Source organism: Myxine glutinosa, chromosome 6 (assembly GCF_964187855.1).
Source record: "Myxine glutinosa chromosome 6, kmMyxGlut1.1, whole genome shotgun sequence".
NCBI lineage: Eukaryota > Metazoa > Chordata > Myxini > Myxiniformes > Myxinidae > Myxine > Myxine glutinosa.
This window is the reverse complement of record NC_136266.1, coordinates 16,131,783-16,148,075: the sequence shown is the minus strand read 5'-3', so window position 1 is coordinate 16,148,075 and position 16,293 is coordinate 16,131,783. Positions and strand designations below refer to the sequence as shown.

Here is a 16,293-nt window from a genome sequence, read left to right as displayed (position 1 = left end):
ACTTGATCGAATCCTTCAGTGCAACAGAATCGGACAGCATCAGCACTTTAATTCTCAACAATTCATTGTGCTCTCTCCACTCTTTCTCAGTTATTTTACAATTGTTTATTTGAGGGTCACCTGTCTGCATCACGGAGAGTTGCCAATGTTACCCCAATTCTTAAGAAGGGTGCCAAAACTGATGCTCTCAGATGGAGACTGGTCATCTTTCACTTTCCCATAAGCAACATTATAGAATTGATCAAATTGATCATTGCAATAGACCTCAAGACTCGTCTCTAATCACGAGTTTTGTTTCTGCACAGACATTTCCATCCTGGCCAAGCTGCTCTTACAAGGTCAACAACGAGTCGAGGCCCTCAATCTCAAACAATAGGCCGATGCCATCCCAATCGACTTCTCCCATGTATTTCAATACTGTCTGTCATCCAATCCTAGTTTTTTTTACCTATCAGTTAATGGTAATCATGGTCCCCTTCTAAAATGTTGTTTCAGATTTGCTCTACTTATAGATTCTGGAATCCCTCAAGATTGTGTCACAATCACAATGGGGCTAATATTGATGTTAGACTGCATCAACGACCTCTTCGGCATTGGATAATCCATTGTATCATTTCACAGACGATTCCGCTCTATTCAGGGCTGTTCGTCACCCATCCACCAGGCAGCATGTGACATTATCTATCTGTCTGCTGCTATCAAAATATAAGCATCTGGTAACCTATCTGGAACATGCTTTCTAATTCAGGAACATCCCATACTCACATTTTGTTGTCCCGAGGATCCTTACAGATAGTTTGGAAAATCCTCCAATATATTTTTGTGGTCAACTTCTGGGAGAGCTATAGTCTCTGGAACTCCTGACCCTTGACATAAGCTCTAATGTGTGTTATGCAGGTATATCCAAGATGGCCACCAAAGCCAGCTACCAATGTCTTTGATTTCCGTTCATGACCAAGTCTTCTCTCTGACATTCTCAACATGTAATAGTGAACAAGGCTTTCATTAAAATGCCATGGAATATGGCTCTCCAGTATGGGCTGGTCCTGTATCTGTTTCTACTTTGAAGTCTAAGGCCCTTCATGTGTCATTGGCATCTCGCAACAGGAAGTTCAGTCTCAGGGTTGCAGGAAGTATAGGCAGGAATTTGGAATTAGCCCATGTGGCGGCAATACCTCACTTACTCTTCGGAGAAAGATAGCGTCAACTTTTCACCATCCGACAAACTAATGTTAGCGGATGGATCCCCAGCTTAACATAAATTGGAGAAATGGCAATGTTTTGATGCAATGCCCTGCCTGTGAAGCACCAATCCAACAGTCAGGCCAAAAGTCATACCATCCATGCTAGACAGCTCAAAGGTAAGTGCGCCACCTCTGTGTCATCCTGTTGGATCATCCATGACATATGCCTATCAATTTCAAAAAAACCAATAGCTACTATCTTGTCATATTGTCGCAAGTAAAACTACAAGGAAGTAATAATGTTGCAATATATTGAAAAAGGATGTGGAATTTACAAACGAAGAAGAAGAGTGAAGTCCATATCATAGTGCTAGAGTACAAGTCTCCACTACTTGATTGGCTAATGTAATGACGAAGAATTTTTGTAACTTGTAAGTTCCCAAGAATAATTCCAACTTTTGCGGGGCCCACAAATAGAAACACTCACATCACTGATGTTGTACGAGTTGAGTTTTGCTTGAAGCAGACCTGGAGTGTCTGGCATGATGTGGACTTGAGTCTTTTCCTGGTCCCAAGCCTCCCTGTACAACCACTGGAACACAAAATGGTCACATTTCAGCAAAGTTACTTAAAAAATAATTTACTATTGAACTATTTATTGGTCACTATGTCAGTGGTTGAACCATCCATACATCGTTGAGGTTTTTCGAGTTCATCTTTGCTTGAACGATCTCGGGCAGGTCAGGGATGCTGGTGAACTCTAGGGTGGATGGGTGATGCCGGTACTTCTTCTCATTCAGGATGTTTGCCGCTCTCTGGGCCTTCTTGTGATCCATGGAGCCCAAAGGGATCCAACCCATCTCTCTCATCCACTCCAGGTCAGATTTGTACACAGACTGCAGATATTGTGAGAATACCACATCTTAATAAAAACAATGCAAAACATACAGAAGTATTTTACAAAAACATTTTTTTGTTTGTTTTTTTAACAAACACAATTTTTTATTTTACCAAAAAAATAATGATTACAAATGCAATTATTTATTTCTACGATTCTTACTCAAATTCTCAAGCTAATAGATAAACAAGAAGACGTCACGCAGAGCACGATGCTTGCAAATTCCAACCCTCCACCAAAAAAAGTTGTCAAGGACAAATCAAATTGTCCATTTCATTAAGATTTAAATTGACGATCTAAATTAAAGCTCAGGTCAATCCGATTAAAATTGATGATTTTTAAGATGAAAATTTATAACATTCAAAGTTTGACCTTGAGGTAACCTTTGAAATTTTGACCTTGAGTTGACCTTTTGCCCTTAAATAGTTGGTTTCCCAAATTCAAGTCAATCGGATGAAAATTGACGGTTTTTCAGATGCAAATTGATGATTTTGAAAGTTTGACCTTGAGTTGACCTTTCACCTTTGACCTCAAAATCAATGGGCTTCTCAATTGTGACGACCTTGGTGAAGTTTCATGACAATTGGTTTAGAATTGTGAACTGTAGGCAAATGACAAACTCAACCGATCAATATATTTGAAAAATCTTCTATTTTACAAGTAAAAATTTTTTTGAATCTTTTTCTAATGAATTTGTATACAACATTATGAATATGAATCTGTATTAAAAACTAGAATGCCACTCGGTAGAGAGCATACCTCCGCCAGGCTGAACAGTTTACGTTTTGTATTCCACTGATAGGCCGGATTCAAAGGCTGGAGTCAAAGATGAACTAAAATCGCATCGGCTTGTTCTGGTCACCTATCCAACACGTCCACCATGTTTTGTCATAACTCATTCACAAGTTTTTGAAATATCATGCCATATATCGTTTTATGCCCTATCTATCACTCAATGGTGAAGAATCACTTTTAAAAATTATAGTATCCGGATACAGATCCGGATCTTCACCAAAATCTAATCAGTTCGTCCTCGTCACATGTGCAACCTCTACGCCAAATTTTGGCCGAATCCATCCACAACGTTTTGAAATATCCTATTCACAGACAGACAGGAATGAAAACAAAGTTGTTGAAGTTCTTTAAGGAGAGGAGCTCTACGAAAGAACTGTTTCCGTCAAAGAGTAACTGAGAAATGGAACAGCCTTCCTCAGTTTGTGGTAACTGCACCAACACTTCAATTATTAAGGAGTAGGTTGGACATACATTGGTCATTCTCTCATCAAATTGGGAACCCGCTTCCGGTCCGGTCTGGAGAGGACGCTGGCGTTACTTGTTCGCCGCTTCTCCGACTGGGTCATTGTACATAGTCTGCTTTTCTGGTGGTCATGGCGGCTTTTTGGCCGTTGGGTCTGCTCCCTGCTCGGTCCCGGCTCTGCTCCTGGCTTCGCCTGCCCGGCTCTTCCACTGTTGCCTCAGGCCCGCTCCCGGACTGTCCTGCGCCTTGTCTGCCGCTTCGGCCTTTACTGTCTTGCTCGCCGCTTCTGGCAAGCCGCTTCCACTGGCAAGGCCTACTCATCCTCCTCGACCTTGGCCTTGTCCTCGTCCCCTTCGCTCCTGCCTCTCTAAGGTACTCCGCTGCAAGGCTACTTCTGCTCAACACTTACTCCACCACATCATGCATCTCTGCAATCAAATACCACGGACTCCTGCGACGACCCAGATATATTCATAGAGGCTCTGGTCGTAAGTTTGTTTACTTACAAACAGGTCACTTCATTCCCGTACTCTGGTCGGCTCAGCGCACTCCCACTCATCGTCCCAGCGCACCTGGTCACAGCAACGCACATGATCGCACCTCCTGTCTGCAAACCCTGGCTAAATCACCTGAGTTCATCCCCACCGTACAAACAAACATGAAGCTCACTCTGTTCAATACCCGGTCCCTCAACAACAAAAGCCTCATCCTGAACGACTACATTCTGGATAATAAACTGGACTTTCTCTGTCTCACTGAAACCTGGCAACAACCTCTGGACTACTTCTCACTCAACCTCACTACACCTAATGGATATTCATACATCAATAAACCACGCTCGGAGGGCCGAGGTGGTGGAATTGCCGTAATACACCGACAGGACATCAAGACCAGCCTCATCTCCATCTCATCTGCTCCATCATTTGAACACCTGGCTTTTAAACTCTCTGGTCACACGCAGTCAGTCAAGGCTGTCGTCTACCGCCCTCCCAAACCACACCCATCATTCCTGTCTGACGTCTCCTACTTTCTGACCCAGCTCTGTTCCCTCTCCCCCTCAATCCTCCTCCTCGGTGATTTCAATATCCACATAGACTCCACTGACTCCACAATAACCACTGACTTCACCGATTTACTCACCAGCTTTAACCTCACTCAACATGTCAACTTTCCTACCCATAACCATGGGCACATTCTGGACCTTGTCTGCTCTACTGGATTAATTTTGCACCATCTCTCTGGCTCCGACCTCACCCTCTCTGATAACGTAGCCATCACTATGCCCATCAACATCCCCACCCCAGCACCAAGGCATTATCGCACTATCAACTTCCGTAAGCTAAACGCTCTTCCACCTACCTCATTCTCATCCACCCTCTCTGAAAAAATGTCCACTTCTCCCTTCGTTGACCTCCACACCCCTTCTGACCTCACTGACTACTACAACCACACTCTCTCCTCCTGCCTTGACCAGCTTGTGCCTATAAAAACCAAAACAGTTTCTTTCACCCATTCTGCTCCTTGGTTTACCCCTGAACTCCGCCTGATGAAAACTCATGCTCGCCAACTTGAAAGACTCCGCAATAAAACAGGTCTCACAATTCACTCCCAAGCCTACAAGGACCACCTACAGCACTACAAAGATGCCCTCTCCCGCGCCTGCTCCGCCTACTACTCTCAAATTATCCACTCTGGCTCTGGAAACCCAAAAGCACTCCTCTACAATAAACAAACTCCTCAGCCCCCTCGACACCACCACCCAGTCATTCACAGTGGACAACTGCATCTCCTTCCTTTCATTCTTCCAAAGCAAAATTGACAACATCTACAACAGCTTAACCACCACCGCACCCGCTCCCCCTCAAACCACCTGCCCCCCCTTATCCTGCCAACCCCTGTCTCAGTTCTCCCCAGTCTCCCCTAGTGACCTCTCTGAACTCCTCATAGGAATGAAAACTGCCACCTGCACTCTTGACCCCATCCCCTCCAGCTTTGTCAAGGCTTCCCTTCCTGCTCTCTCTCCACTCATCACTGCAACAATAAACTCCTCCCTGTCTACAGGCATCGTCCCACCATCCCTCAAAATTGCTGCTGTTACCCCCATTCTGAAAAAACCTGGACTAAACCCTGACACTCTAAACAACTTCAGACCCATCTCCAACCTACCCTTTCTGTCAAAAGTTTTGGAACGCGCTGTAGCCACTCAACTCAAACATCACCTCTCTGCCAATAACCTGTATGAAACATTCCAATCCGGATTCCGCTCCAACCACAGTACTGAAACTGCTCTCCTCAAAATCACCAACGACCTTCTCCTCTCCTCTGACGCCGGCAACCTCAACATTCTCATCCTCCTCGACCTCAGCGCCGCCTTTGACACCATAAATCACTCCATCCTCCTCACCCGACTTGAAACCACCTTTAACATTACCGGCACTGCCCTCTCTTGGATCAAGTCATACCTCTCTGACAGACGCCAGTTCATCTCCATCAATAACTGCAAATCCCCCACTGCTCCCCTCCCCCAAGGTGTCCCCCAAGGTTCAGTTCTTGGCCCCCTCCTCTTCATCCTGTACCTGTCCCCCCCTTGGTCACTTAATCCGCCGTCATGGTCTCCAATTCCACTGCTTCGCCGATGACATCCAGCTTTTCATCTCCACCAAGTCCATCTCCACCGCCACCCACTCTATCCTGACAAACTGCATCACTGAAATAAAATCCTGGCTTCAAATCAACTTCCTCAAACTTAACTATGATAAATCTGAAATAATCATCATTGGCCCAAAAACGCTCACCAAATCCACCCATAACGTTGCCGTCAACATCGACGGTTTCCCAGTATCCACCTCCCCTCACATCCAGAATCTTGGCATCATCTTTGACCAAACCCTCTCCTTCGACAAATACACTAAACAGATCACAAAGACAGCCTTCTTTCACCTGAAAAACATCGCCCGTCTCCGTCCATCCCTCTCCTCCACGGCTGAAGAAACCCTCATCCACGCCTTCATCACCTCCCGTCTGGACTACTGCAACAGCCTCCTCTATGGTTCACCCTCAATAATCACCAATAAACTCCAATACATTCAGAACTCCGCTGCCCGTCTACTCACCCATTCCCGGACTCGTGACCACATCACCCCCGTCCTTTATAAGCTTCACTGGCTCCCCATCCCCCAGGGAATCCAGTACAAAATCCTCCTCTTGACCTACAAAGCCCTCCATAACCTGGCCCCATCCAACCTGACTGACCTCCTCTCCAGACACACTCCCACCCGCAACCTCCGCTCTGCTGGTACCAACCTCCTGACCCCCCCCCCCCCCCCCCATGCGGACCAAATTCAGATCCTGGGGGGACAGGGCCTTCTCCATCGCTGCTCCCACCCTCTGGAACTCACTACCTCACACCATCAGAGACTCCTCCTCACTCACCACATTCAAAACATCACTCAAGACCCACCTGTTCAACACTGCATTCAACATTTAACCCACAGCATTTAACCCCTGACTATCTCTTCTCCTTCTCCTTCCTTTTGCTTTGATTATTTACCTATTGATTTTTGTCTTTTTGCACTTGTTTTTTGTACTCTGTCAAAGTGCCTTTGGGCTTATTGAAAAGCGCTATATAAAATAAATGTATTATTATTATTATTATTATTATTATTAAATGTTACCCTGACTACCCAACAAACAAGCTCACCTCACAATAAATTATGTTCAATTTATGCTGAAGTACTTGTGACATATACCAGCCCTATCGATGGAATGATCAGTTTTAATAGGACTAACTTTTACTTCCGGATGATGATGATGATGATGATGATGATGATGATGATGGTGGCGGTGGTGATGACGATGACGATGACGATGACGATGACGATGACGATGACGATGACGATGATGATGACGACGACAAGGATAATCTCCATCCACTTTTGGTTGAAAAGTTAAAAACCTGTGCTCATCAAAAAGTGAGATCTCAACGTACAAATGAACAAAAAGGAGCTTACATCACTTCGAATTTCATTGGCATTTTTAGCCAGGGCAACTGACATGTTGTCCGGTAGGAATTTCCATTCATGCGGGATGTTTTTGTAACCAATCCCGCTTATCAAACTCTGACACTTCTTTGCGGAAACCAAGTCCATCATGTCCAACGGAAGGTGCATTTCGGTCTTGTGCTTCTCATACTCCTTCTTGTACTCGCGGTCGCTCTGCATCTTCGCCACTTTCATGGAGTGAACCAGTTTTGGATCGTCCTCCAAACTTTGAGCCCCGATATGATGTCCTTTCTGCTTATGGTAAGCCTCTTTGTACTTGTACTGCAGCATACAAAGCAAAAGGATGGTTAAAATCTGACGTTAGTTAAAATTTTGTTTATGAAAAGCAAATAATATTTTATTTTAGGATGTTTGTTTTATCGCGTTGACCACAAATAAACATATTGATGCGTTTCCTGTGCTGGAAACCCGTAACACAGAAAGTGAGGTTATTTTAAAAATGTGGAAATTTCTAATTTTAATAATAAATTTCATAACAACAACCAATTATGAAGAATGTTGAAACAATTCATACAAGTGTGATGAAATATGATGTAATGTCTCGAGCTGAGTGAAGAGACGATCCAAGCGAAGGGACGGCCTTGAGGGAGCTTATTTATATAAGCCGTGTCCATTCGGTGCGCAATCTGGTGGCATTCTGTATCCCAGTGCTGTAAACGACTGAGATTTACCAGGTACGTAAATGCTTGCTTGCAGGAAACTAGGAGATGTATGCTTGATTGCTTTCTTTGTGGAACTAATAATCTGCATTCTTGTGTTGTAGGATGAGTAGAGATATAGTTCAATAAAGCCTCATTTCTTGAAAGAGATCTAAGTTTTATTTCACAACAAGAAGTAAATAATTACATTTAAAATAATCATAAATTTATCTAACTTACAGCAGGCTGAGAGACATGTTTATAAAAATGTCAGCCTGTTAAAAACCACAGTAGTGGTTTTTCTTATTTAACTGAACCAGCTGCCCAAAGAAACCAGTATGTGGCCCAAGAAGGCTCGGATTGGATGTGGCAGGCGCTGCCTGGTGTTTGAAATCCATGAACCAATTTCCAGCATGGCACTTGTATTCTGCTCACTAAAACAGTGAAGAGATTTAGAACGAAGGCTTGTGTCGATCGGTGTCGGCAGACAGGTCGAACTATGAATGAAATCAACAGGACGTTCATTGAGGTATGCTAACCACCGAGAGTATCTTTTGCTTGTTTTGACTCTTTTTCTCTGACGAAGGGTTAACGCCTGAAACGTCAGCTTCTCACTGCTTCCCACGACAGTTAGCATGCCTCGATCAACGTCTTGTTGATTTCATCCAGTGAATACATTTACTCTTAAGATATTTATAACATAGAAATATTTCTGCAGCTAAATTATCTATCTATAATTCCAGCAATCTCTGTGTGTGTGTGTGTGTCTGTGTGTGTGTGTGTGTGTCTGTGTGTGTGTTTGTTTGTCTGTGACCGCTGTTTCTCGACAACCACGGGTCCGATATACTTGAAACTTGCCAGGTATATTGCTGGGGACCCGAGGATGTGCCTTTTCAAGGTTTTAAATTAATCGCAGAAGTAGTTACCGAGCTATGTCCAAAAAACGATTCAACCAATCAGAGAGCAGCGAGCTATCACGTGTGCCGAACGTGGCGAACAGACTCTGCCTCGGATGGCACATTTGAGAGCGTATTCATTTATTTCCCGTCGGCAAACTATGTTGGCGCTATGTTGGCGTTAAACGATGTTTTAAAACTAATTAAAACTAATTTGCGATTCTTTCGCTTTCCTGCGATATGCGACCTTCCGGAGCTCCTGTGAGAGCGTGCGCCATTACGGATAGTACGGGTACGGGCATGCCATATGTTGGCGTTAAACTATGTTTTAAAACTAATTACAACCATTTCATGTAAATAGAGGGGGGGGGGATTGTCACTGTACTCGCAAGCCGTTCGCCGTTCGCTTTGGCGTTGCGAATGGACCAAAACATTTCATGAACCAAACCATTTCATGTAAAGCGTTCGCCGTTCGCTTTGGCGTTGCGAATGGACCAAAACATTTCATGGACCAAACCATTTCATGTAAATAGAGGGGGGGGATATAATTTTAGATATATATATATAGTACGGGCATGCCCTAGTTCATATCAATGCTCATAAAGGAGCAGGATGACAGGAGATAGAAGGTCAATATTGTGACAATGAGGAACAGGTAGTCTGGGGAACCAGCTCGAAATAGTTTGGCTAACAATCTCCTGCTCCACATTAAAGTATCACAAAGAAGAAGAAGAAAAAGACATAAAATGTCATAGCCCCCGTGATTTTAGGATTTTTGCTATAATAATAATAATAATTCATTTATTTTGTATAGCGCTTTTCCAGAAGCCCAAAGGCGCTTTGACAGAGTGGAAAACATAATGCATAACAATACATGAAAACAACAATTGCAAAAAGACAAGAATCAATAGGGAAATATTTAAAGCAAAAGGAGGGAGAAGGAGAAGAGATAGTCAGGGGTTAAATGCTGTGGGTTGAATGTTGAATGCAGCGTTGAACAGGTGGGTCTTTAGTGATGTTTTGAATGTGGTGAGTGAGGAGGAGTCTCTGATGGTGTGAGGTAGTGAGTTCCAGAGGGTGGGAGCAGCGATGGAGAAGGCCCTGTCCCCCCAGGATCTGAATTTGGTCCGGATGGAGGGGGTCAGGAGGTTGGTACCAGCAGAGCGGAGGTTGCGGGTGGGAGTGTGTCTGGAGAGGAGGTCAGCCAGGTAGGATGGGGCCAGGTTATGGAGGGCTTTGTATGTCAAGAGGAGGATTTTGTACTGGATTCTCTGGGGGATGGGGAGCCAGTGAAGCTTGTAAAGGACGGGGGTGATGTGGTCACGGGTCCGGGAATGAGTGAGTAGACGGGCAGCGGAGTTCTGAATGTATTGGAGTTTATTGGTGATTTTTGAGGGTGAACCATAGAGGAGGCTATTGCAGTAGTCCAGACGGGAGGTGATGAAGGCGTGGATGAGGGTTTCTGCAGCCGTGGAGGAGAGGGATGAGCGGAGACGGGCAATGTTTTTCAGGTGAAAGAAGGCTGACTTTGTGATCTGTTTAGTGTATTTGTCGAAGGAAAGGGTTTGGTCAAAGATGACGCCAAGATTCCGGATGTGAGGGGAGGTGGATACTGGGATACCGTCGATGTTGAGGGCAAAGTTATGGGTGGATTTTGTGAGCGTTTTTGGGCCAATGATGATTATTTCAGATTTATCACAGTTAAGCTTGAGGAAGTTGATTTGAAGCCAGGATTTTATTTCAGTGATGCAGTTTGTCAGGATAGAGTGGGTGTCGGTGGAGACGGACTTGGTGGAGATGAAAAGCTGGATGTCATCGGCGAAGCAGTGGAATTGGAGACCATGACGGCGGATTAAGTGACCGAGCGGGGACAGGTAAAGGATGAAGAGGAGGGGGCCAAGAACTGAACCTTGGGGGACACCTTGGGGGAGGGGAGCAGTGGGGGATTTGCAGTTATTGATGGAGATGAACTGGCATCTGTCAGAGAGGTATGATTTAATCCAAGAGAGGGCAGTGCCGGTGACGTTAAAGGTGGATTCAAGTCGGGTGAGGAGGATAGTGTGATCGATGGTGTCAAAGGCAGCGCTGAGGTCGAGGAGGACGAGAATGTTGAGGTTGCCAGCGTCAGAGGAGAGGAGAAGGTCGTTGGTGATTTTGAGGAGAGCAGTTTCAGTACTGTGGTTGGAGCGGAATCCGGATTGGAATGTTTCATACAGGTTATTGGCAGAGAGATGATGTTTGAGTTGAGTGGCTACAGTGCGTTCCAAAACTTTTGACAGAAAGGGTAGGTTGGAGATGGGTCTGAAGTTGTTTAGGGTGTCAGGGTTTAGACCAGGTTTTTTTAGAATGGGGGTAACAGCAGCAATTTACGGAGTTAAAGGCCGTCAGTCAGCCATCTTTGGTCGGATTACAAAACAAATTCTTCGACATATGTATCCTCTCATGTATTGGCTTTTTGCCAAGTTTGAACAAAATCGGCCAATACATGTCGAGAAATGGATGGGGACACGTTTAAGTAACAAAATGGCCGCCAGTCGGTCATCTTGAATCTGATTTCAAAAATAAATGACGTGCATATGTAACCCATCATTCATTTATCTATGTGTCAAGCTTGAACAAGATTGATAAATGATTGTCCGAGAAATGGTTGAGGACTTGGTCAATATCAGGTTTTTTTTACAACTAAAATGGCCGCATGTCTACCAGTCTACCAGTCTACCAGTTGCCCATCTTTGATCAAATCGCAAAATAGAGTGAGGAGACCATATATTCCGTTATGTACTGTGCTTGTGGCAAGTTTGAACAAAATCGGACTATGCATGTTCAAAAAATGGTTGGGACACGTTTAAGTAAGAAAATGGCCACCAGTCGGCCATATTCAATCTGATCTCGAAAGAAATTGGCGTGAATATGTAAACTATCATTCCTTATGTGTGTGCAAAGTTTGAATAAGATTGGTAAATGAATGTTCGAGAAATGGTTGAGGACATGTTCAATATCGGGTTTTTTAGAAACTAAAATGGCTGCCAGTCAGCCATATTTGATCGCATTCCGAAACAATATGATGGGCATATGTATACCCTCATGTATTGTCTTTTTACCAAGTATGAACAAAATCCGTCCATACATCTCCGAGATATGGTTGCGGTTAGTTAAAATTCTCAAAATTATTTAAGGTCAATACATATCCAAAATCGATACGGACAAGACCCAATCCATAATCCCCCGTTTCGGACTAAGTCCAATGGGGGCTATTAATGATATACAGAGCGGTTTGAGCATCAATGGGCTTACCTCGCTGACAATGTCTTGAGAAGCCTTGGCAGCTTTGATTGCAATCGCATCTTCTTTCATATGGTGGCCCTTATTTCGAATCTCTTCCCAGCCGCGCTTATAATAAATCTGCGAAGAAGAAAGTATTCCAACAAGTTATATTAACGAAGGCAGCATTCATCAGATTTTGACACAATTACATCAACAACATCAATAAATTAATGAATAAAACCACCTTTAGTGGTTTTAATGAATGATTTTAATGAATGATTTTAATTAATTAATTTAATTAAATTTAATTTAATTTAATTAATTAAATTAATTTTAATGATTTTAATGATTTAATGAATGAATGAATGAATGATAATGATTAACAATAAATTAATGAATGATGAACAACAAAGGCTAGATGAACCGATTTGCAGTTGGGAGATTTCATTCTGCATTACGGATAAATCTTCGGCATAACCTGACCCTAAAACTAACCCTAACCCTAACCCAACATCCAACAACCCTAACCCTAACCCGGGTGTTGGCTTAGCGGTTAGGGTGCAGCTTGGGATCCTAGGATCTTGAGTTCGAATCCCGGTCGATCTCTGAATTAACACCAGGGGGATTGACTCAGCCTGTCATCCTTCCACGGTCGGCAAATTGAGTACCACCTCACTGGTAAATCCCTGTGTGTCGCAAGAGGCGACCAACAGGGTTGGTGGCAGGAGGGCATCCGGCTATAAAACATCGCTTCAAAAAGGGGACCACGGTGCCCAAAAAAGGCAAACTCCTGCTCTGAGGGGAAAAATGGCCTCTAACGGTGGTTCATTACGGAGGCTGCATAACCTTTTGTTTAAACAAAATAAATTGAACACAACAACTTTTTTATTTTGGAATAATAATAAGAAGAAGCTTTTCTTTTCACTTTCAACTTGATGCCATGAACAGAAATATATTAAGGAAAAAAAGAAACAAAAACATTATTATATCCAATACGAATCAAGTCCACTTCCCTTTGAGTATAAATATCGCACTCACATCGCTGATGTTGAAAGCATTTAATTTGGCTTGGAGTAGATGTGGAGTGTCTGGCATTACGTGGACCTTGGTTTTCTCCTTCTCCCAAGCATCCTTGTAAATCCACTGGGATGCAGAAAAACATGATTAGGACTTATGGATGTCAGACAGCAAACTACAAGAAGCCGCTATGTGAGTGGTTTCACCATCCATACATCATTGAGGTTTCCCGAGTTGATCTTGGCCTGAAGGAGATCGGGCGAGTCGGGGATGCTGGTGAACTTCAGGGTGGACGGGTGCTGCCGGTACTTCTTCTCGCTCAGGATTTCTGCCGCTTTTAGGGCCTTCTTGTGGTCCAGGGATCCCAGCGGGATCCAGCCTCCCTCCCTCATCCACTCCAAGTCCGATTTGTAATCAATCTAATTATAACACAATCAGAACAATATACGAAGAGGACAATAAAATACTGGAAATTCGAACAAACAAAATTTCGTTTTTTCAGTAACATCTGATGTAAAAATAAAAACACCACAACTCGTTAAGACCATACTGTCCTTACATCGTTGCGCAGGTCCTGCATCAACTTTGCTTGCTGCACGCTCATGGCATCTGGAGGCATGGTGTAGCGGTGTATCTGCTGTTTGTAGTTAATGTTGCTGGTCAGAGCCTGGGCATTTTTGGCCAATATCACGTTGAGCATGTCCAGGGGACTTTGGTAACTCGTCTTCTCCTTCTCGTAGGCCTTCTTGTACTCGCGCTCACTCTGCATCTTGGCCACTTTCATGGAGTGGACGAGCTTGGGGTCGTCCTCTAAGCTCAAGGCTCCAATGGGATGGCCTTTTTCTTTTTCATAAGCCTCTTTGTACTTGAACTGTCAGAAAAGGTTGTATAAATTATATAATAATGCAAGCTACAACAAAGATAGGTCTCGATGGAAGATTTTGAATCAACTGTGTGGAAAAAATATGAATACAAACTAAAAATTATTTAGTTTATTTTAGAGGGCACTACATAACTGTGACACAATAATAAACTAGAGCGCCACTCAGTAGAGCGCATACTCCCGCCGTGGGTCAAGTTGGAATAGTACGATTTCACAAAAGTTTGAGGGAGTAGTTCAGTGACAACACAAGACAAGACAACACCAGACAGACACTGCACAGATATATATTTAGAATATATAGAAGATAATGTTAAAAAAACAAGGCAATTTCACTTACATTTTCGGATTCAGCGTTCAATTCTATATAAGTGAGGGTATTTTGAGGCATGTTTGACTTCAAATAAAATAGTAAGCCAGGAAAACGTTCGTTTCATTCCTTAGGGATACAACATGTAAAACTGGCCCAAACGTGAAAACAAAACTCGCTCATTTTAAGTCGTACAAGCTAATGCGACCACTCATTCTTCTGGGAAGAATCCCGTGCACATGCTGGTCACACTTATAACTCACCTAAGTCTTTATAAGTTCATCAAATACTGACACCGCGATTGACATTCACCGAGGTAAATGTTGATATCTCTTTGAGGTTAAAACAAAAACAAACAAACAAAAAAACAGTTTTAAAGCATTATACGTATCAAACGATACATTTTATGAAACGGGGAAACTGAATACACACTTTGGTGGTTTTAAAATGACAGAATATGTCTTTATTAGAAAAAAAGAAAAGAACCTTGAAGATGACGCTGCTAACAAAATACACCGCTCACGCATAACCACGAGTTTAAACTACATTTACAACAAATATGAAAACTATTTTCATATCACAATGTTAAATGTAGAATATATAGAAGATAATGTTGAAAAAAAAATGAGCCCTGTCTTCCAATGGTAAACAATCCTTCAAAAAATTCCTGGATCCGGAATAATATCCTGAGCTTCACCAAAAACTAATCAATTCTTCCTCATCCCAAGGGCAATCATCCCACCAACTTTCATCCAAATCCATTCAGAACTTTTCCAGATATCTTGTTCACAAACACACACACACACACACACACACACACACACGAGCGAATGCATTACTCCCTAGCGGGAGTAATTAATAAATATATACAAAATACTAGAACTGCACTCAGTAGAGAGCATACCTCCACCTGGTGAACAGTTTACTTTTCTATCCCACTGATGAGCCGGATCTGGATGCGGACCTGAACCAAAATCTAATCCGCTTGTTCTTGTCACCTAACAAACTCATCCACCAAGTTTATTCATAACTCGTCCATAACTTTTTTTAATATCATGTTATATATCGCTTTTCACCCGATCTCGCAATGGTGAAGAATCACTATAAAATTAAATAATTATTGTAGCAGAATCCATGTTCAGATCTTCACCAAAATCGAATCGATTCTTCCTTGTCACACACACAACCGGTCCACCAAGTTTCGTCCAAATCCGTCCACAACTTTTTGAGATATCCTGCTATAATATCATTTTTGGCCATATCACTCAATGGTGAAGAATCACTTAAAAAATCATACTAGCTTGATCCGGATCCAGCTCTTCACCAAAATTGAATCGATTCTTCCTTGTCACACACACAACCTGTCCACCAAGTTTCGTCCAAATCCGTCCACAACTTTTTGAGATATCCTGCTATAATATCATTTTTGTTCATATCACTCAATAGTGAAGAATCACTTAAAGAATTCTACTAAGTGGATCCGGATCCGGATCTTCAGCAAAATTGAATCGATTCTTCCTTGTTACACATGCAACCTGTCCACCAAGTTTTGTCCAAATCCATCCATACCATTTTGAGATATCCTGCTATAATATCATTTTTGGCCATATCACTCAATGGTGAAGAATCACTTAAAAAATCATACTACCTTGATCCGGATCCAGCTCTTCACCAAAATTGAATCGATTCTTCCTTGTTACACATGCAACCTGTCCACCAAGTTTTGTCCAAATCCATCCATAACTTTTTGAGATATCCTGCTATAATATCATTTTTGGCCATATCACTCAATGGTGAAGAATCACTTAAAAAATCATACTGGCTTGATCCGGATCCAGCTCTTCACCAAAATTGAATCGATTCTTCCTTGTCACACACACAACCGGT

General features: G+C 42.9%; 1 protein-coding gene across 1 annotated transcript in view; it reads right to left on the bottom strand.

The window, feature by feature from the left end:
• Positions 1-16,293, bottom strand: part of LOC137429336 (nebulin-like) — a 289,229-nt gene that overhangs the window by 156,548 nt on the left and 116,388 nt on the right. The window contains exons 50-56 of the mRNA XM_078779632.1: positions 13,776-14,087; positions 13,432-13,635; positions 13,238-13,342; positions 12,230-12,337; positions 7,351-7,662; positions 1,877-2,080; positions 1,672-1,776 (exon numbers count right to left, since the gene is read on the bottom strand). Coding sequence (XP_078635758.1) covers positions 1,672-1,776; positions 1,877-2,080; positions 7,351-7,662; positions 12,230-12,337; positions 13,238-13,342; positions 13,432-13,635; positions 13,776-14,087 — 1,350 coding nt within the window. The remainder of the gene's footprint in view (positions 1-1,671; positions 1,777-1,876; positions 2,081-7,350; positions 7,663-12,229; positions 12,338-13,237; positions 13,343-13,431; positions 13,636-13,775; positions 14,088-16,293) is intronic.